The 19,871-nt window shown below is 52.4% G+C and overlaps 3 protein-coding genes across 5 annotated transcripts in view; 2 read left to right on the top strand and 1 right to left on the bottom strand.

Annotated features, from left to right (window-relative positions):
• Nucleotides 1-19,871, top strand: part of ZNF157 (zinc finger protein 157) — a 505,987-nt gene that overhangs the window by 184,113 nt on the left and 302,003 nt on the right. The window lies entirely within an intron of this gene.
• ARAF (A-Raf proto-oncogene, serine/threonine kinase) lies at nucleotides 1,669-11,940 on the top strand. 2 transcript variants are annotated; one of them, XM_060002438.1, is made up of 16 exons: nucleotides 1,669-1,713; nucleotides 3,050-3,204; nucleotides 3,344-3,447; nucleotides 4,209-4,311; nucleotides 4,402-4,556; nucleotides 4,669-4,767; nucleotides 6,173-6,314; nucleotides 6,419-6,446; nucleotides 6,526-6,671; nucleotides 6,766-6,968; nucleotides 8,681-8,857; nucleotides 8,960-9,006; nucleotides 9,546-9,664; nucleotides 9,903-10,034; nucleotides 11,031-11,165; nucleotides 11,371-11,940. In XM_060002438.1, the coding sequence occupies exons 2-16, from the start codon at nucleotides 3,109-3,111 to the stop codon at nucleotides 11,503-11,505; spliced, it is 1,821 nt and encodes a 606-aa protein (XP_059858421.1). In that variant the 5' UTR covers nucleotides 1,669-1,713; nucleotides 3,050-3,108; the 3' UTR covers nucleotides 11,506-11,940. The 2 variants fall into 2 exon arrangements, with proteins under 2 accessions (XP_059858421.1, XP_059858420.1); XM_060002437.1 differs by lacking the exon at nucleotides 1,669-1,713 and adding an exon at nucleotides 1,721-1,857.
• SYN1 (synapsin I) overlaps nucleotides 11,936-19,871 on the bottom strand; it is a 43,799-nt gene continuing 35,863 nt past the window's right edge. Inside the window, exons 6-13 of one of the 2 annotated variants that reach the window (XM_060002435.1) lie at nucleotides 18,360-18,422; nucleotides 16,913-17,055; nucleotides 16,741-16,815; nucleotides 16,550-16,652; nucleotides 15,091-15,237; nucleotides 14,649-14,736; nucleotides 13,959-14,550; nucleotides 11,936-12,998 (exon numbers count right to left, since the gene is read on the bottom strand). In XM_060002435.1, coding sequence (XP_059858418.1) covers nucleotides 12,863-12,998; nucleotides 13,959-14,550; nucleotides 14,649-14,736; nucleotides 15,091-15,237; nucleotides 16,550-16,652; nucleotides 16,741-16,815; nucleotides 16,913-17,055; nucleotides 18,360-18,422 — 1,347 coding nt within the window. In that variant the 3' untranslated portion in view covers nucleotides 11,936-12,862. The remainder of the gene's footprint in view (nucleotides 12,999-13,958; nucleotides 14,551-14,648; nucleotides 14,737-15,090; nucleotides 15,238-16,549; nucleotides 16,653-16,740; nucleotides 16,816-16,912; nucleotides 17,056-18,359; nucleotides 18,423-19,871) is intronic. The other variant, XM_060002436.1, reaches the window with a different exon arrangement.

Genomic DNA, 19,871 nt, shown 5'->3' with positions numbered 1-19,871 from the left:
TCCCAGTAGCAACATATGAAAGTTCCAGTTGCTCCACATTCTCATGAATACGTGGTATTGTCAGTCTTTTTAATTTTAGCCATTTAATGAAGATCTGAATAGAAGAGGGGTGATGGGAAATGGAGGTTATATGGCAGCCCAGTAAGCTGTACATTTGTCTCTCTCCTTATAGACAGAGAAAGTCCTCAGTAAATACAAGTCGAAGCATGTTGAGATCCCCTCACATAATGCCCTTTCCCTGATCTTTCCCATTTCATCGCAGAGGAATGTTGAGGCTCCTAATGGGAGAAGGTAGTCACTTCAAGCACAACAGGCCGCGTTCATACTGTTGGGGAATAATTAAAAATAAAATCTTGTGCCAACCCAGTGAATTCGCTCAACAAAGGTAGAAAAGAACGAAATAGTTTTATTGTCGAATAAGCATTAAACCAGCTCGTGATGTGCATCACAAGCAATTCACTGAACAGATTTCAGAGAAGGAAAGAAACCTCATCCTTTTATATAGCCAGGCAGATACAACCCATTGCATACATGTTCTTAAGACAGATGATAACTTGCCCTCAAGAGAACTTGACAGCACCATTTACTACACACAGGTCATCTCAAATTCCCTGGTAATCGGTGTAGCTATCTGCCTTTAGGCAAAGGAAGAATAAAACACATATCTCTTTGACAAGCAGGTGACGACTTGGAACCAGCCTCCTAGGTCAAATTCCTAGGGTCGTGGAGATAGGGCACTATCTCTGCTGACGTTTACATTTCAAAGAGATGGCTCCCAGGCCCTCAAGAACAACATTCCTGAGTTGTAAAACTGGCTGGAGGCCTATTTAGCTTTTTTTTTTTAAGAGTTACATATATCTTGAAGGTACGGAGAAAAAATTTACACGTTTTCTGAAGGAAATACTCCAAGAAAAGGGAGGATGGAAAGTCTCTTTCACTTGTGACACCAGGAAAACTTCAACTTTTAAAAACTTTGTGTCTACCCTACGATACTTCCACCCTCTTCCCTGAGTTATGCCCTACTCCAGGTCCACAATTTCCCCTGACCTTCTACTATTAGTCTTTCAAAATCCTTATCAACTCCATTCCTAAAGGAAGCCTCCCCAAACAGCAGGCCGCTACTCCTAGAGCCACAGCCACGGCCACACTAGAGACACGCTGTTATCAAGGGCTATGACTACAGTCTCTTAGAATTGGAAAACTTTGCAGATATTTGGTCTGATTCTAACCCATTTCAAAGACGGTAAAACTGAGACATAGGAAAATCCCAAATGGGTACTTAGGGCGCTGGGTCACACTGGAGCAAAAAGGACGCTTAAGGATCCTCCGCCCAAATTCGGGGATCCCTAAAGTCAGCCCCAGGTGACCAAAAAACAAAAAAAAACAAAAAAAACCACCCTGCTTGATTCCACTACGGCACGATTGGGGTTAAAGCCCATGGAACGCTGGTCTCCTCCCGACTGCGCCTGCGCGAGTCAGGACGTGCGAATTTGCCCTGGACCCTGACGTTTCAGGCAGCCCCTCCTAATGCGGAACACGACCCACATTCCGCCGGTCCTGCCTTGACAGGCGTGACCCTAATCCAATAAGAATGGAGGGCTGAGTCCTCCGGAGCCAATAGCCAAAGCCCGAGGGGCGGTGGAGGCGGACTCTGTAAGGAAACAAGAAGACAGGCCCAAGATGGAGGCGGCGGCGGCTGTAGCGGCGTGACAGGTGAGGGCAGGCCCGGCAGGGTTAGGTTTCTGGAGAGACTGCTGGGCTCGGGTAGGGAGCCGGGACCGAAAGCTCAGCTCCAGGATGGCTGCGCCTGGGCCCCGATGCCCCCCGCCCGGAACCGGAGGAGTGGTTTGACCCGGGGTGAGACCATCTTCGACAACGCGGGGGGGGGTAGACTGGAATAGGGGTGCAAGGCTGCGGGGGATGGTTTCGCCCGTCGCCTGTGGCAGCGCGCCTGCGCAGAGCTGGAAGGCCCTCGGTGGGCGGGGTCAGGCCGAATGGGGCTTGGGTTGTGGTGTCTTGTCATGTGCAGTCCCTCTTAACCTCCTTAAGGTATCTGATGACCCTTGCTTACCGACAACGGGGAATGCGTGAAGATGAAGCTCACTTCTCGCTTTCCTTATTCTGGATCAATGTCTAGCTCACTAGGAGAATGTTTGAGGATTCCCCCATTCCTCCTCTTTAACCCTCCCCAACCTCCTTCCATTATCACCAGTAATGTAACTGCGACCCTTTCATTAGTTGTCAGGGAGAATTTTGGAGCGCCCTCCGCCCCACCCGCGCCTTACCCCCATTTATCTCACCTCAACCATGTCTGGTGATGCTCCATTACCCTCCTTTCCCCCATGACAGTGTCTGGTGACACCCATTATCCACTCTTCTACCCATTACAGTCCCTAGTGACCCCTGTTACATCTCCCCGCAGCGTAGTGTCTGCTGAGCCTCTATGAACTCCCCATCATAGTCTGGTGACTCCCATTAGCCACCTAACACAGTATCCATGAACCTACCATCATTACAGTTCAGGGCTTTGGGATGCCCACAGTGCCCTTATGAACACTGTTTGGTGCAATTCCCATTTCCCTCAAACTAAGGGCAGTATCTGATGATCCTCTGTTAGTTCCCCATCACCCTATCTGTGACTCACCCCACACCACAGCATCTGAACCCCCTTCTCCATTAGAAAGCCAGGGCAGCCTGTTCATGTCCATTACGTACCTGACAGGCCCCAGTGCAGTGCGTGCTGACTTCCCCGTTAGTCCCTAGCACGGAGACTTACGTGCTCCTGTGCCCTCCGGGACAGTGTGTGTACCTCTCACTATGTCCTACCCCCCACCCCACCCCGCCCTACGCAGTGAATCCGAGACCTTGGCACTTAAGTGTGAGACAGACAACAGGAGCGGCTGAGCAGAGGAGGAACTGGATCCCTTGGGCTGTGTGGAAATTAGGCTACAAGGGGTGACGTGGAGCTGGGAGATTGAATTTTTGTCCCCTGCCACTTTGCTTCCAGACCATCATTATGGGACCTCTGAATTTTACCTGTGTCTTCTAGGAGCCCCATGGCACCTGCCCAGCCCCACCTTAGCCCGTCTTGACAAAGTCCTAGGCTCCATGGAGCCACCACGGGGCCCCCCTGCCAACGGGGCCGAGCCATCCCGGGCGGTGGGCACCGTCAAAGTGTACCTGCCCAACAAGCAACGCACGGTGGTGAGTCTGACGGGAGCAAAACTGGCAAGGGGTAGGCATGGACCCGGTTGTAAATCTTGGATCAGAAAGGTGACAAGGGCTGGGAGAGTCAGCTGGGGACTCCACTGAGAGCTGACTCCTCACATCTACACACACACAGGTGACTGTCCGGGATGGCATGAGTGTTTACGACTCATTAGACAAGGCCCTCAAGGTGCGGGGACTCAATCAGGATTGCTGTGTGGTCTACCGGCTCATCAAGGGGTAAGTGTGGCACTGCCACCTCCAACTGGGCGCGCAGCCTTCCAGCCCCTCCTCAGAGTCATGGGACTCTCCACTCTGCTGTGCAGTCTCCGTTAGTCTTCCCTTCATTCGGTGACTCCGTGAGTGCATCCAGCTTTTGTCTCATTACTTCATTAGTTTATTGGCCTGTAAGGTCAGCAGCTCATTTTCTTCTTGCACCCCAAATCCTCACCGTGCTCCGTCATGTCCTCCCGGAATTCATCTGTTTCATCTTTCACTGTTTTATCAATTTGTCAGCCCTCTCCTTCCTCCGTTTCCTTGTTCTCTGTCTGCTGTGTGGGCCTCGCTGACCTTCCATTTATTCCTCTGTTTTAGAGTTCCTTAACTTTTTTGTATTCAATTCACGCATTGCTTTTTATTTGTTATTTCAGTGCCTCACCAGCTGCTTTGTTGGGGGCTTGCTCAGGACTTCTAAGATTTAGTTGTTTCTTCAGTCTCATTTGCTCCTCGTCTTGTGGCTAAGAGCATGGACTCTTCGCACTGTCCTGCCACTTACAATCCCTTGTGGCTCTGGACAAGTCATTTCATCCCCCTGAGCCTCAGTTTCCCCATATGTAAAATGGGGACAAGGATAGTACTAGTTCCTAGAGTTGCTGTACTGAGAATGAAACATGCCATCTATTATTGCATGGATGGCAAGCTTGGAGGGACTTTTGGGGGGTTCCCTTCTTCCCCATGGCCCCATCCACCCTCCCACTCACTCCCTTCCATGCCTTCTGCAGTCGAAAGACAGTCACCGCCTGGGACACAGCCATTGCACCCCTGGATGGCGAGGAGCTCATTGTGGAGGTCCTCGAAGACGTCCCCCTGACCATGCACAATTTTGTGAGTGCAGGGTAGAAAGTGGGGGCAGACCGTGGGTGTGGCGGGAGGGTCCCTGACCAGGCCTCAATCTTCTCTACTCTGTGACAGCAGGTACGGAAGACATTCTTCAGCCTGGCCTTTTGTGACTTCTGCCTTAAGTTTCTGTTCCATGGCTTCCGCTGCCAAACCTGTGGATACAAGTTCCACCAGCATTGTTCCTCCAAGGTCCCCACAGTCTGTGTTGACATGAGTACCAACCGCCGACAGTGAGCCTGGCCTGGGGTGGGCAGGGGGATGGGGAGGACAGAGGCCCAGCCACAAGGCTCTTACAGACAGCTGACCCATGTTCCCTTGCTTTACACCCTGAATGCCCTCAAGGTTCTACCACAGTGTCCAGGATTTGTCCGGAGGCTCCAGACAGCATGAGGCTCCCTCGAACCGCCCCCTGAATGAGCCACTCACCCCTCAGGGTCCCAGGTAGGGAACGCCTTAGCTGAAGGGCTGCTGTCAGAAGAAAAAGATCTGGAGGCCTCTGTAGAGTACAAGCCATACTTAATTCATTTGTTTACTCCATGAACATTTATTTAGCACCTACAAGTGTGAGTAAGGGCATGGAGCTCTGGGGCCTTGGGTGATTCCCCTAATCTCTCTGGGCCTTAGTTTTCTCATCTGTAAAGAGCAGATAATGACCACATAGGGTTCTGGTGAGGATTAAATGAGTTAAGACATGTCCAATGCTTAGAACAAGATCTGGTATAAGATAAGTTCTTATTAATTATAATATATATCTATATATATATGCATCTAACTACTTAGTTAATTCTTCCATTATAACCATGCTCAAGCCTGTCCACTTTGAAATACATATTATTTTATCGTAAATTCCCTTTCAATTTCAATGTTGAAATATATTATTGCTCTAATATATCATGTTCATATGATATGCATTTTATATATCTATATTTTATAATGTCATTTATATGATATATTTATGCTATTGTATTATGTGTTCTGTTGATAATATTTTCATATAATGTAGAACATCAAACATTTTTATGTAATGTATGAAATAGTAAAGTTAGAGCATTATATTATTTTTAATTATGGGTATATGTGAATAAATTATCTATAAATAGCATTTCAGGATAGTGAAGGGACCATTAAGAAATATTTTTGTAACATTATAATATATTTAGTATATATCATGTATAACAGATGTGTATGTATAACATATAACATTATTATAATATGTGTAAAGCATTGTAATTTTAACATAGATAACATACTGTATGTTATATAATACATAATATATTTGAATAGTACATATAGTTATACAATATTATATATTGCTCTTCCCCCACTATCTGCATGGCTTGCTGTCCTTCCTTTAAGTCTTTGCTCAAATGTCACTTGCTCAGAGAAGCCTTTCCTGACATCACCAGGGACACTTCCTGTCTCCTTATGTTGCTTTAGTTTTTGCTTTATTTCACCTGTCACCATTGGACATATTAAATATTCTTTGTTTTTTATTTCTCTTTTTTCCTGCTGCAGTCAGCCCCATGAGGGCAAGAAACTTTATTTGTTTTTTGTTTCTTTGGGTTTTTTTTAATTTAAAAATTTTAGTACAGTTCAAATCAGCATGCGTGTAGAACCTTTATTTGTTTCGTCCACAGTTTTATTTCCACTACCTAGAGTGGTATCTGGCACATGGCAGGCACTCAGTCAATGCTTCTTGAACAAATGCATAATAGTAATGACAGTGGACGTTTACTCTGTGTGAGCTAAACACACACTTAGGACGGGGCGGGGTGTGGGCAGTGGTGGCAGCTCTACTGGTTTTCTCATTCACTCGACAGTGATTTCACAACCTTTCCCCTGCCAGCTCCTGCACCCAGCACCGCGACCCCAAGCACTTCCCCTTCCCTGCCCCGGCCAACGCCCCCCTCCAGCGCATCCGCTCCACATCCACCCCCAACGTCCACATGGTCAGCACCACGGCCCCCATGGACTCCGGCCTCATCCAGGTTGGTGTCGAGGCGGGAGGTCACAGGGGAGCACCGGGCAGAGGGGAGGGCCATTCCTGTTGTCTTCCATGTCCTCTCTCTGACGCCCAGCCCTCTTCTTCCAGCTCCCTGCCCAGAGTTTCAACACTGACGGTGAGCCCCCCGCTACCTGCACCCTGAGTCCCCCACCCCACCCCACCCGGCTCCACTCACATCCTCTCCGCAACTGCAGCTGCCGGGAATAGAGGTGGTGGCGATGGAACCCCCCGGGGAAGCCCCAGCCCAGCCAGCATGTCCTCGGGGAGGAAGTCCCCACATTCCAAGTCCCCGTCAGAGCAGCGGGAGCGGAAGTCCTTGGCCGATGACAAGAAGAAAGTGGTGAGCTCCAGGGGGCACCTTTGGTGGGGGCACTGCAGGCCGAGTGATGAGGGGTGTGGGCAGGCCCCTGAGATGCCGCCCTTGTGGCCCGCAGAAGAATCTGGGGTACCGGGACTCGGGCTATTACTGGGAGGTGCCACCCAGTGAGGTGCAGCTGCTGAAGAGGATCGGGACGGGCTCGTTTGGGACCGTGTTTCGTGGGCGGTGGCACGGCGATGTGGCCGTGAAGGTGCTCAAGGTGGCCCAACCCACAGCTGAGCAGGCCCAGGCCTTCAAGAACGAGATGCAGGTGCTCAGGTGAGATTGCTCGCGCGCAGGGATGGGGGCAGGGGCGGTGGGCACCGCCTTGGTGCCTCTCTGGGTAAAGGCCGTACTGAAGGCATTTCCTGCACATCCCCTGTGTTTGTGTGGTGTTATAACCATAATGGTAAGTTTCTTCTCTATCAGAGAAGCCCCTTTCCCCTCTGGGAAGGGGTATGTTTGGAGGACCTCTAGTCACATTGGTGTTTGTGTTTGTGTAAATACTGATATTAATTAATGGCTCTGCCTCCAAAATGTGGGTCTTTTCAGTTGTCTGCTGTGAAATGGGTATCACCAGTGTTACTGTGGTACTTACATCAATAGCATAATGTGAGTTAACTGCATCGCCAGGCAGCCTGGCATCCTTGCCTCTCGTCTGCTTGTTCTGCATCATTAGTATATGTTTATTGTGTTGCCTTCTTGTTATTAATTATAACAATACTGTACTTTAAAGAACAGTATTAGAACTATAATCAGAACCATAATTTAATCATTGTTTGATTAATGATTGTGGTTGCTCTACCTAATATATCATTCATACTATATTAACTCATTTGTGCTAAGAAACCCTGGCGCTCCCTTTTTGCTACCCTAGTTCCTACCACTCCTGGGGTTGCCAGTGTGGGCTTTCCCCTCTGACAAGTGGGCACAATTATGTTGCAGAGTTGACGTTATCATAATTCCTTGTGCTGTTTTAATACTCATCCTCATAATGGATGCCACAGTAAGGAAATTTTCAGTCTCTGCTCCTCTCTATGAAATGGCAATGATTGGAGTGGGCTGTGAATTTGCGTTGTGTTCGTATTGAAACTATAACCTAACTGCTGTGAAGAATACTAACGCGCTGTGAGCAAAATTGCAGAGCGTTGTTGATGTTCTTTGCGTGTAAGTTACCATCGTAACTGCAGTTAATACTTCTATAAGGAATGAAAGTTTTCTTCTAAATGAGGGTGGCTCCATTCATACAGGACAGAGTTTCTGTCAGGTAACCTAGGTACCCAGTAGTGATAACAGCAAGGACAGTGATATTTTCAGGGTGCTTGCTTGTGTTCAGCTGTTCTAATAAGCACCTTACAGGTTATTTACTCACATATTCCTCCCAACACCCCTGTCAGGTAGCTCACAGAATTATCACAGTTTTTCAGTTGAGGAAAATGAGGCACAGAGAAGTTAAGTGTCTTCCCTGAGATTGTACAGTGAGTACCCAGGGAAGCCTGGATTGGAACTTAGGATCTAATTTGAGTCCAAATCCCAAGCTCTTTACCTCTAAGCCTCTCATGGTTAACAGGATATAGTCACACATCACTGATATTTTTACCCAGCATTTATCAATATTATGTTGATATATCACTGATGACCATTTCTCATCTCAAATGGTCACAGGCTCAGGTCATGGTCAGGGTCAGAGGTATGGCAGGTATTGATGATTAAGACACTCCTGGTCAGTAGAGGGTGAGGGGTAATCTCTCCCTCCTGCTTTTGTTGGGAGACATGGATGAGGAAGCCCAGGACATAAGCGCCCAGCGTGGAATCATAGCCCAGCAAACATGTCTCACAACTTCATTGAATCTGGCCATAGTCTGGCCCTGAGCCTCCTGAAAGCCAGGGTGGGAATGATGGCAGAAGGCAGCAGTGAACAGCGCCATTCCCAATGCTCAGGAAGTTGCTGTTTACCCTCCCTGCCCTGATACCTTCTGCCCTGCCTGCAGGAAGACACGTCACGTCAACATCTTGCTGTTCATGGGCTTCATGACCCGGCCGGGATTTGCTATCATCACACAGTGGTGCGAGGGCTCCAGTCTCTACCACCACCTGCACGTGGCCGACACACGCTTCGACATGGTCCAGCTCATTGATGTGGCCCGGCAGACTGCCCAGGGCATGGAGTGAGCGTCCTGGCCCGGGGACTAGGGAGGGGGCTGGGGGATCTGGGGGTGGGGAGATGAGGTAGCCCCCAGACAGTCTGACACCTGCTTGTACCCCAACAGCTACCTCCATGCCAAGAACATCATCCACCGAGATCTCAAGTCTAACAGTATCTACATGTCCCTCTCTGAGGGCTGGGCTTGGGTGGGGGGCATCAAACAGGATGAGAGCTTAGAGGGATGGCTCTTGTGGGAGGCTTTCTGGGGGCAAACAGGGAGGGGCACATGTGGCATTTCCCTTTGCCAGGTGCCAGAGCTGTGGCTGGTGAGGGGCCTTCAATGGGAGTCTCTTGGTCAGGAGTCAGGGTTTTGACTGGTTCAGGTGCTGTTCTTCGGGACTCTGGTCAGGGTCTGAGGAGCGGCAGCTGTGGAGGGCGTTAGGGGGAGCTCCTGACCAGTGTCACAGGCATGGTGAGTGTGGGTGCCATTAGAGGAGCTTCCTAGTCAGGAGTCACAGGAGGGCCAAGTGTAGGGGGCATTCATTGGAGCTCCCCACCCAAGTCAAGGTTGTGGCTAGTTTGTGTGACATTGCGGGGCTTCTGGTCAGGGTTAGAGGCATAACTGGTGTGGAGGTGTCAACGAGAGCCTCCCAGTCAAGGCGAGAAGCCTGGCTATTGGGAGTCCCTGTAGTGGCCCTTGACCCTGGCGGACATCTTCCTACACGAGGGGCTCACGGTGAAGATCGGGGACTTCGGCCTGGCCACAGTGAAGACGCGGTGGAGTGGGGCCCAGCCTTTGGAGCAGCCCTCGGGCTCTGTGCTATGGATGGTGAGTTGGGCCAGGCTGGACTGGGGGCATATAGGGACATGGGCTGCTGGGCTAGGATGTGGGAGGCCGAATGGGGCCAGGGATGCCTGCGCGCCGAGGTGTGGGTGTCTGGACTGCTCATGCTTTACCCCGTGTGGGTGGCTCTGAGTTACACCCAGTGTGGCTGGTGGGCCCTGGGCCTATGGGCCAGTCATTTGCTGACCTCCACATTCCTCCTGCCCGGTCCGGCCTACTGAAGGCAGCTGAGGTGATCCGTATGCAGGACCCGAACCCCTACAGCTTCCAGTCGGATGTCTACGCCTATGGGGTTGTGCTCTACGAGCTCATGACCGGCTCGCTGCCTTACAGCCACATTGGCAGCCGTGACCAGGTGAGCCCCATGCCTTACACCTGCTATCTCCCAGGCCAAGGGATCCCCTCAGCCTCCAAACCTCAGATCTCCACCTTTGCATAGACCAAGAACACCACACTTCCCCCAGAAACCCCAAGTTTTCTGAGCTGAGGATTCCCAGATTCCTCTGGGTCTTCCGTACCCAGAATTCCCTCCTTCACCCACATCTACTCCTCTGGGTCCTCAAAGTCCAGAATCTCCTGAATCCCTTATACCCAGAATCCCCCTAGGCCCCCAAAAGCCCAGAAGCCCTCTGGATCCCTAGACACACACAGTCCTCTGGCCTGGTTACTCAAACACTCCAAAGTCCCCAAAGCCCAGAATCCCATTTCTCCCAGAAACAATCCCTTTGTACTTCTGGAATCCTCACAGATACCTACAACCATTCAGGCCTTAGGTATCTGTCAGACTTCAGGGCCCTTGCATCCACAGTACTCTAGGCCCCAGACATTTCTCCAGGTTCAAGGCCTGGGATCTCCCAGACCCTCAGAAACCCAGGATCCTGTAGGCTTCACGTACCAATAGTCTTTGGGTCTTGAGCACTCACAGTCGTACAGACCACGTGGACCCATAGTCCTGTAGGCCCCAGACCTCTACAGAAATACAGACTACTGAGAGCTAGAATCCTTTAGCTTCCTCCAGACGCAGAACTTCATGTTTCCCCCAGACTCAGTACTTTCTAGGCCCCTAAGCCCCCTAGAAACCTGTGGACCCATAATCATCTGGGCCCCGGACACCTACAGTCCTTGACTTCCCCCAAGCTTAAATCCTTCTGTTTTGTAAGCAAAGAATCCTTCTAAGTCCTCAGAGACCCAGAATCTTTAGATCCACAAGATACCCACAATCTCCTGGGCCCCAATACCCAGAATACCCCAGTTCTCCTAAAAGGAGCCCTCCAGGTCCCTCAAGACCCAGAATTCCCTGGGCTTCCCAGCCCAGACCCCCAGATCACCCCATTCCTGTCCCCCCTCCCAGATTATCTTTATGGTGGGCCGTGGCTATCTATCCCCGGACCTCAGCAAAATCTCCAGCAACTGCCCCAAGGCCATGAGGCGCCTGCTGTCTGACTGCCTCAAGTTCCAGCGGGAGGAGCGGCCCCTCTTCCCCCAGGTGGGCCAAGGAGGAGGGCTGGACACCCTGGGGAGGGAGCCTCTGAGGAGAAGGGCTCTGAGGTGTGAATGTGAACTGTGTTGTGTTCAAGGCTCCGAGGTGTACAATGTGTGTGAGTGTGTGCTTCCCCATTAGGCTGGGGTCTGGGGGTGTCGGGGTGCCCACGCGGATCTGGACACCCTTCCTCACCCGCCCCTGCCCCCAGATCCTGGCCACGATTGAGCTGCTGCAGCGGTCACTCCCCAAGATTGAGCGGAGTGCCTCCGAACCCTCCTTGCACCGTACCCAGGCTGATGAGTTGCCTGCCTGCCTACTCAGCGCAGCCCGCCTTGTGCCTTAGGTCCCACCCCCAGCCACCAGGGAGCCAATCTCAACCTGCCACGCCAAGGAGCCCTGCCCACCAACCAATCAATGTCTGTCTCTGCCCCGTTACTGCCTCAGGATCCCCCATCCCTGCCCTGGGAGATGAGGGGTGCCCATGTACTTTTCAAGTTCCTCTGGAATTGGGGGACCCTCGAAGACCGAGACCCCTGCCTCCTCCATAATTCGGTTTCCTCTTGGCTTTGGCGATACTTCTAAATTCGGGAGCTCCTCCATCTCCAACGGCTGGGATTTGTGGCAGGGATTCCACTCAGAACCTCTCTGGAATTTGTGCCTGATGTGCCTTCCACTGGATTTTGGGGTCCCCAGCACCCCATGTGGATTTGGGGGGTCCCCTCTGTCTCCCACCATTCAAGGACTCCCCTCTTTCTTCACCAAGAAGCACAGAATTCTGCTGGGCCTTTGCTTGTTTATTTTTCTTCCCGACTCTTCTCATGGGGTTCAGAGCCGCTGAGGGGTGAGGGTGAGTCCAGGCAAGGGTTGGAGGTTGGGGGGAGGTGCGGACCACACAAACAGCGCCACTGCACGCATCACCACAGGCGGCACGATGAACGAGGACCACATATGCCAAGCACGGCACGAGAGGAGGCCACGTCAGTCACAGACACAGACATCACTGCAAAGGTGGGGAAGTGGGGGACCGCTGGCCTGTGTGCAAAGGATTCTGGGAGGATGGGTGGAGTTTGCATATTTAAGACAGCTGTCAGAGGCAGGAGAGTGGGGCAGGGGTCCCTGGGGAACTGAGGGGTCCTAGCAGTGGGAGGAGCTCCCAGTGTGTTGAGTGGGGTTGGTTGGGGGGGGTGAAGGGAAATCCTTGGGGAGCTGGGTGGGGGCAGTTGAAGAGGTGGATCTCCAGAGATGGGAGATCCATAGAAAGGGTCTCAAAGGTAGGGGTTTCTTAAGGATCTGGGAAATTTTGATGGGGAACAAGGTGTGCTTGAGAGCTCTGGTACCAGGAGTGGGGTTTTCCAGGAATTTCAGGGCTCCAGGAGGGGTTGCCTGGTGTTTGGGAGAGCTTCCAGAAAGGAAAATGCACTCTGAGGGCACCAGGAGTGGAGGTCTTCAGGGATTTGGAGGTTCTAGAACTGAGAAGTAGGTCTCAGTTTTTGAAAGGACTTGGGAATTCTAAACATGAGAACTGGATTTAGGACCGGGAGTGAGGTTTCCCCAGGGACTTGGGCATTCTGAGGAGTGAGAAGAGGGATCTTGGCGATCCAGGAGAGGGCTTCTCAAGGGATGAGATTCCAAAAGTGAGAAATAGATTCAGGGCCCAGACAGGGGTTGCCCAGGGATTTGGGGGCTCTCAGGGTGGGGTGTCAGTCGGAGAAGAGGCTGGCGAAAGACTTCCTCAGGCTGCGGATGGTCTCAGCTTTCACCTCGTCCTGGCTAAGGCTGGGCCTGGGCGGGGCTGGCTCTGGAAGGTTGAAGGCATTGGTCAGAGACTGGGATTTGCTAGAGAGAAACAAGGTGGAGGCGTGGGAGGAAGGGGGGAGAGGAAGGGAGGAGGGGGAGAGAAACACAACGTTACCCCAGGCCCGGCCCCAGCCCTGCCCCTCTGGTCCTGGGGCTGTGCCTGTGACCCTCCCACCCCCCAGCACGGGCCTGGACCCTGGAGGGATTCTCAGGACGAATGGAGGAGCCCTGGGCCAGGCTGGGAGGACTTGGATCCAAGGTGAAGAAGCCTGGGATTGATGGGAAGAGTTCTGGGCTGAATCTTCTCTTATAATTCTAGCCTAGATTGGGAGGAGTTTGATATAAAGGTGACGATGGGCAGGGAGGTTTCCAGTGTAAGGGTGAGGAGTCCAGAAAAGGGGGTGGTGGTGCTTGGACCAAGGACAGGCTGGAAGGGGCAAATCTAAGGGGGAGCAGTTGGGTGGGGCAGGACAGACTTCTGAGCTAAGAGAGGAGGTCTGGAATGGACCAGAAGAGGCAGAGAGGATGGTGTGATTTGGGAGGAGACTGAGATGGGCTAGAAGGGAGCCTAGACTGTAGGAAAAGCATGAGGACGACTGGGAAGAGTGAAGTAACATAGGAGGACTGTGGATTGGGCCGGGAGGAGTTTGTGGGTTCGGCTGGGGGGAATCAGGTGGGGCACAAGGAGGATGGGTTTGGCAGGGAAGTACTGAAGGAGGGTCAGCAAGGCGCCTGGGGTGGGCCGAGAGGAGCTGGGCTGGGGGTCTTTCCCAGGGCCTACTGGGAGGATTCTGCACTTCAGAGGGGGTTTCTCTGGGATGGAGGGCAGGAGCCTCTGTGAACTGGGAGGGGTCTGGCCCAGACTGGAACTGGAGAGAGAGCTCTCAGGAGCCATGTACAGGACCTGGGTCTGAGGAGCCTGGGAGCTGGGGCTGCCCTCCAGGTGCAGGAGCGCATTCTGTGAGCAGCAAGGCGAGGGCTGCTGTGGGGTCCCCTTACTTGAGCTGGGGGTGTGGGGGTCCCCCGGCAGCGGCAGTGGCAGGTGGTGGCACATCCTGGCTGGGTTTCTGGGCCAGTTGTGGCTTGGTGGGACGTCCAGCAGGGCCGGAGGCACTGGGTCGCGGCTGCTGCGTGGTGGGTGGCCCAGTGCGGGGCATGGGACCCGCCTGGCTGGCCTGGCGTGTGGGGCCGGCAGGGCCTGGGGGCTTCTGGGGTGGGCCCTGGCGCTGCTGACCACCCGGTGGAGCCCCTGAGGCCTTTGGCGGAGCCTGACCAGAGGCCGATGTCTGACGAGTAGCCTGTGGGGGGCCTGCCTGGCGCTGGGGAGAGGGGGAGGCGGGTGGACGGGCTGCTGGAGGTGCCCCGGGGCCTCCCGCCACTGGCCGGGATTGGCGGCCTTGACCCTGGGGCAGCGGTGTGGCCTGGGACGCAGGCTGCTGGGGCGCTGATGTGGGACTCGGAAGGCGCTGGGGCAGGGGGCTGCCAGCTGGGGGTCCAAGGCCCGAAAGGTGCTGTTGGCCCTGCGGGGTCGGGCGCTGCTGCAACGGGGGTCCCTGGCGTTGGGGGCCTGGGCCCGGCTGTGGAGGGCCGCCTGAGGGACAGAGAGAAAGTGCACACGTGAGAGCAAGCAAGTGAGAGGTGGGGGGCTGCCGGCGGGGTCGGGGCCGAGGAAGCTGGCCCCTCACTTACCCTGTGGCGGGGGTCGTTGCTGAGCTGGGGGCCCCGCGGGCTGCTGGGAGGTCTGGCGGCCCAAGGGCAGGGCCCCTGGGGACGGAGTCTGCGGCAGAGGAGTGGAGCAGGAGAGGTTAAAAATAGTTACCAGCCGGTGGAGCATCAGCCAATCAGAATGACATGGGTTCCCTGTGTGCTGGGTGTTGCCGCATTTGTGGCTGAGCTGAGGGGATGGCAGGTTGTGGGGTGCGGGACTCATTCCCAGGGGAGGGGTCAGGAGGCACTCAGGGAAGTCATGGTAGCAGCTATTTATCATTTTTTAAAATAGTTGGTAACTGCTGCGACACGGGTGCGTCATGGCGATGCCCTTAGCCTTCTGATTATCAGCTCTGTGACACAGTATGACCAAGGGCTGGCCTGCCCACCACTAGCCTCCAAGGGCCAGAGCCAGGGGCCTGACCTGGCTGTGGGAGCCCCTGCCGGGAGAGGCATCCCGCTGCCGCTGCCGGGGCAGGACCTGGGCCATCTTGTTGACCACAAGCTCTACGATGAGTTGCTTGTCTTCATCCTGGTGGTCACCGATGAGCGGCATGGAGGAGCCCACCACCTGGGGGAGGAGAAGGGATCCAGTGAGGAGAGAAGCAGGAAGTGCATGGGAGGGTGACGATGACGAAGTGCTGTAAGTTGGGAAAAGGTATGACTGGCGGCTGCCCAGGAAACCAGCTTCAGTATGAGAAGCACCTATTACGCAGTGTGGGGAAGGCTTGTCTTTTACAAGATACCTTACAGCTTAGGACATACTAGCAGGGGTGAGCTAATGAAGGCCTACCGGCCAAATCCGGCCCAGCACCTGTTTCTGTGCAGCCCCAGGCCCTGGAGCTAAGGATGGGTTTTACATTTTTTAATGATTGAAAAAAAAAATCAAAAGATTTCATGACGTGAAAATTATATGAAATTTAAATTTCATTGTCCATAAACCAAGTTTCATGGGAACACAGCCACCCTTACTTTCTTGCCATATTGTCTGTGGCTGCTCTTGCAGATTGAGGAGCTGCAGTAGAGACTGTATGGCCCACAAAGCCTAAAATATGCACCGTCTGGCCTCGACAGAAAACGTTTGCCAGTCCCTGCTTTATAGTTTGCTAGGTGCTCTGTGTTTTACAAAGAACTCTGTGGTTTACATGGTACTTTACAGTTTACAAAGCTCCTTGCCCTTTACAAAGGACTGTTACATATATGGTGTGTTTAGACTTTGGAAAGTGCTTTGCAAAGGGCACCACTGTTTACAAGATGCTTTACCATGTATAAAGTGCTACCATTTACCTTGCACTCAGAAGTTTTAAGGTATTTTACAGTTTGCAAATTGCTTTACTGTTTACCGGGGACACTGCTGCTTATAAAGAGCTTTAGAATTTTGAAAGCGCTTTGCTTCAATAACGAGGATTTCCCAGTTTACAGAGCTCCTCTTTAAAATAATTTTATAAAGTACTTTGCTGTTCACCAAGCAGTACCTTCCTAAGGTACTTTACAGTTTACAGAATGCTTTAGTATCAACCGCCACTCTCTATAAAGTTCTTTATAGCTTACAAAGTACTTTGCTGTTGGCCAAGTTCAAATTCACAGAACACTTTAAAGATTACTAAGTGCTTGGTCATTCACCAGAGTGTCTCAGTTCACAGAGGACATTATACCTTAACAAGTGTTTTGTCCTTCACTAAAGATGTCCAAGTTCACAGAGCAGTTTAGAATTTAGTAAGTATTTTGCCATTTGCCAGGGATGTCCTGGTTCACAAGGCACTTTACAGTTTTACATTTTGCCATTCGCTGAGGGCTTTCTAGGCCCTGGCGTGCTTCACAGTGTTGCTGCCCTGCACCTGCTCCCCCCTCTGTGCCCCCACAAAATTCTGGGGTGCTCCTACCTCAATGATGTGATCCCTTCCGTCCTTGCCATGCAGTGCTTCCACTGCGCAGATGTCCAGTCCCCCAAAGATCTCTGAGCACGTGTCCACCCACAGCTTGTACCTGCCAAGACACAAGGCAAGGCAGCCCGTCAGTGCCTGGTCTGGGCGGCCACACTTCTACCCCCCACCCCCGAGTTCAGGCCGCCCACCTGTCAGACATGGCAATCTGCTCAAGCATCGCAGAGCCGGTGTTGGTCTTCCAGTTTCCTGACACTGACGTCCTCCTGGAGAGTAAGAGGAGACAGGAGAGAGGCTTGGGGGGCCTGGGCTGCACAAGGCAGGGCAGGGGACCCCTACCCAGGCCTTGGTCTCCTTACGCACATGTAGGCCTTGTAGTTCTGCCCAATCTTCTGGACACGCACATCGTATTTGGCATCAATGAAGGGCTCGGCAGTGGCATATGTCTTGGTCAGTGCCACGACACTTGCGATGTCCTGGAAGTCGTGCTGGTTGTCCACCTTGACCTGTGGGAGTGGGGTGGGGAGCAGGGCCCGGTCAGGAGGGGGCGGCAGTTGGGGTGCCTTAGGGCAAATGACACAGGTGAGGTGAGTGCACAGAAATTCGGTGGACACCCCAAGGCACTCAAGCATGCATTAATTCTGGGTCTCCTGGTTTTTACATGTACACACAGACACCAAATTGGGTGTCTACAACTCTGTGAACACACAAAACCCGATTTTTAGACTTGTTTACTTTAAATGGTTAAGTTGTATGGTATGTGAATTATATCTCAATAAAGCTGTGGGAAAAATTGTGTGTATATACAGTATATGCATGTGGGCACCCATACAAAATCAATTGTACACACAATATATAAACATACAGAAGCATGGACACACTCAAACATACAAATTACAAGTCTTCTTTCTATGGACATACAGACAAAATCGGATGGACAGCATACAGGACCCCAAGACCCTTGAATATAAAAGATGATGTAGTGTGTGTTCAACACAGAGGCCTGCCTATATACAGACACAGTGCTGGATACACTAACAAAATAACAGGACACACAAAACTGGCTGAACACATGATAGAAAATTGGGCCACCAAAATGTAAGAATATGAGGAAAAATACAAATAGATAAAGGACACACAATTATACAGAATTATTGTGTGCACTGAATACACAATATACTTCTAACAGGCATACCTTCTCGGAGATACTGTGGGTTCAGTTCCAGACCACCGCAATAAAGCGAAGGTCACAATAAAGCAAGTCACACAAATTTTTTGGTTTCCCAGTGCGTATAAAAGTTATGTTTATACTGTAATCTGTTAAGTGTGCAATACATCTAAGTGTCTAAGAAAAACAATGTACATACCTTAATTTAAAAATACTTTATTGCTAAAAGATGCTAACCATCATCTGACAACGCAGGGTTGTCACGAACCTTCAATTTGTAAAAAAAAAAATGTAGTATCAGGCTTCCCTGGTGGCGCAGTGGTTGAGAGTCTGCCTGCCGATGCAGGGGACACGGGTTCGTGTCCCGGTCCGGGAAGATCCCACATGCCGTGGAGTGGCTGGGCCCGTGAGCCATGGCCGCTGGGCCTGCGCATCCAGAGCCTGTGCTCCGCACCGGGAGAGGCCACAACAGTGAGAGGCCCGCGTACAGCAAAAAAAAAAAAAAAAAAAAAATGTAGTATCTGTGAAGCGCAATAAAGCGAAGTGCTATAAAACGAGGTATGCCTGTACTTATATCCGCACGATGCCAGGAACATGCATCATTTACAAGCACGCACATACAAAGCCCACCCGGGGACTTACCTTACCCATCCCAGAGTGTGCGTGCCCCATCTTCACAACCACAGGGTACGTTGTGCTGCTGAGCTGGTAGGGTGGAAAGGGAGAGCATGGTCAGGGCAGGAGGGCTGACAGCCATGGCTGGGGGTGGTGCTGAGGGGAGCCCATCCAGTGGGAGCCACACTGAGAGCGATTTTCCCAGAAGAGGTGGGTCAGAGACAGCCAGCCACCAGCTGGGGGTCACACAATACCCCGGAGCCCAGAATTGAACCCAGAGCCCTGCCTGCCTATCCCTCCCTCCACCACCCACAAGTCCCAGACTTCCCGCCTCTGCTTTCCTGGGAAGAGGCGTGGGATAGGGGTGGGGGACTTTTCCAGAAAAGGGAAAGTTTGTTTTTACAGTGAATGGATGACAGAGAAGTGAGTGTGCATGTGCGTGCGTGGGGGTGTAGTGGCGAGCATGTAGCAACTGGACCCCTCAGCCAGGCCTTGTGTGTGTCTCCTCCACACACATACACAACCCAGAGACACACAAACCCTCAGAACTCAGATCTACACAGCCAAACCCAGAGCTTCCCACACATGCTGAGACCCACGCGATGGAAAGATCCACCACCGACACCGGTTCCGGAGCATGCCTTGCTGTGTGGCTGCACGGAGACCCTCACAGCCAGCCATCCAGCCCAGCAGCACACACTCAACACTCGTAGACGCGCAATCAACACTTTTGGGCAGAGACATACACACAGCCCTCCTCCTCTCACCCAAATCCACGTAACAGAGGGACACACAACACGAAGGTTATCCATGCAACACAGAGACGAACAACCCTCAGAGGCATAACCACAGAATGCAGAGGCACACACAACTCTGACAGGCACACACAACAGAAATGGGCACATATTCAGCACTGACAGATACACATGCAATGCTCCTAGGCATACACACAACAAACAGAAGGACCCACAGCACATGGACAGGTATACACACTTCCAGGTATTCACACTTCTAGGTATTCACAAAACCACCGAGACCCACAACACAGAGACTCATACTCCTGGGCACACGCAAAGTGTACGTAGGGACGCACACACAAAAAACGTGCCTTGCCATATATACAGATGGAGAGGCGTGCACACGACCAGAGACACCCACAGCCTCCTAATTACATGGACAACACCCCGGGGTGTGTACATGCACACTCACATTCAGGCATGGGGATACCTCGTCTCCCCCAACCCTGGGTGGAGTAGAGGGGGCCTAGTTGGCCGACCCCAGCGCCACCATACACGGATGAACATGCAGGGCTTCACCCTCCCTCCTCTGTGCGGACAGGGGTGACAGGGTAGAGGATGGCATCCCCAGAGGGGCTGCTGGGGGCGGGGGCGGTTCCCAGTTCCCGACAGGCACAGGAAGCCCGCAGGGTCAGGGTGACCAATTGGCCTTCAGGCCTCACCCTCCCTCTGCACGCCCCCCCACCCTCCTCATTTCCCAAATGACTGGCGTCAGGATGGGGCGCTGAGAGGCACTGAGTTG

This window comes from Delphinus delphis, chromosome X (assembly GCF_949987515.2).
Source record: "Delphinus delphis chromosome X, mDelDel1.2, whole genome shotgun sequence".
Classification (NCBI taxonomy): Eukaryota; Metazoa; Chordata; class Mammalia; order Artiodactyla; family Delphinidae; genus Delphinus; species Delphinus delphis.
The sequence above is the reverse complement of the archived record's forward strand: the minus strand, read 5'-3'. Positions and strand labels throughout refer to the sequence as shown.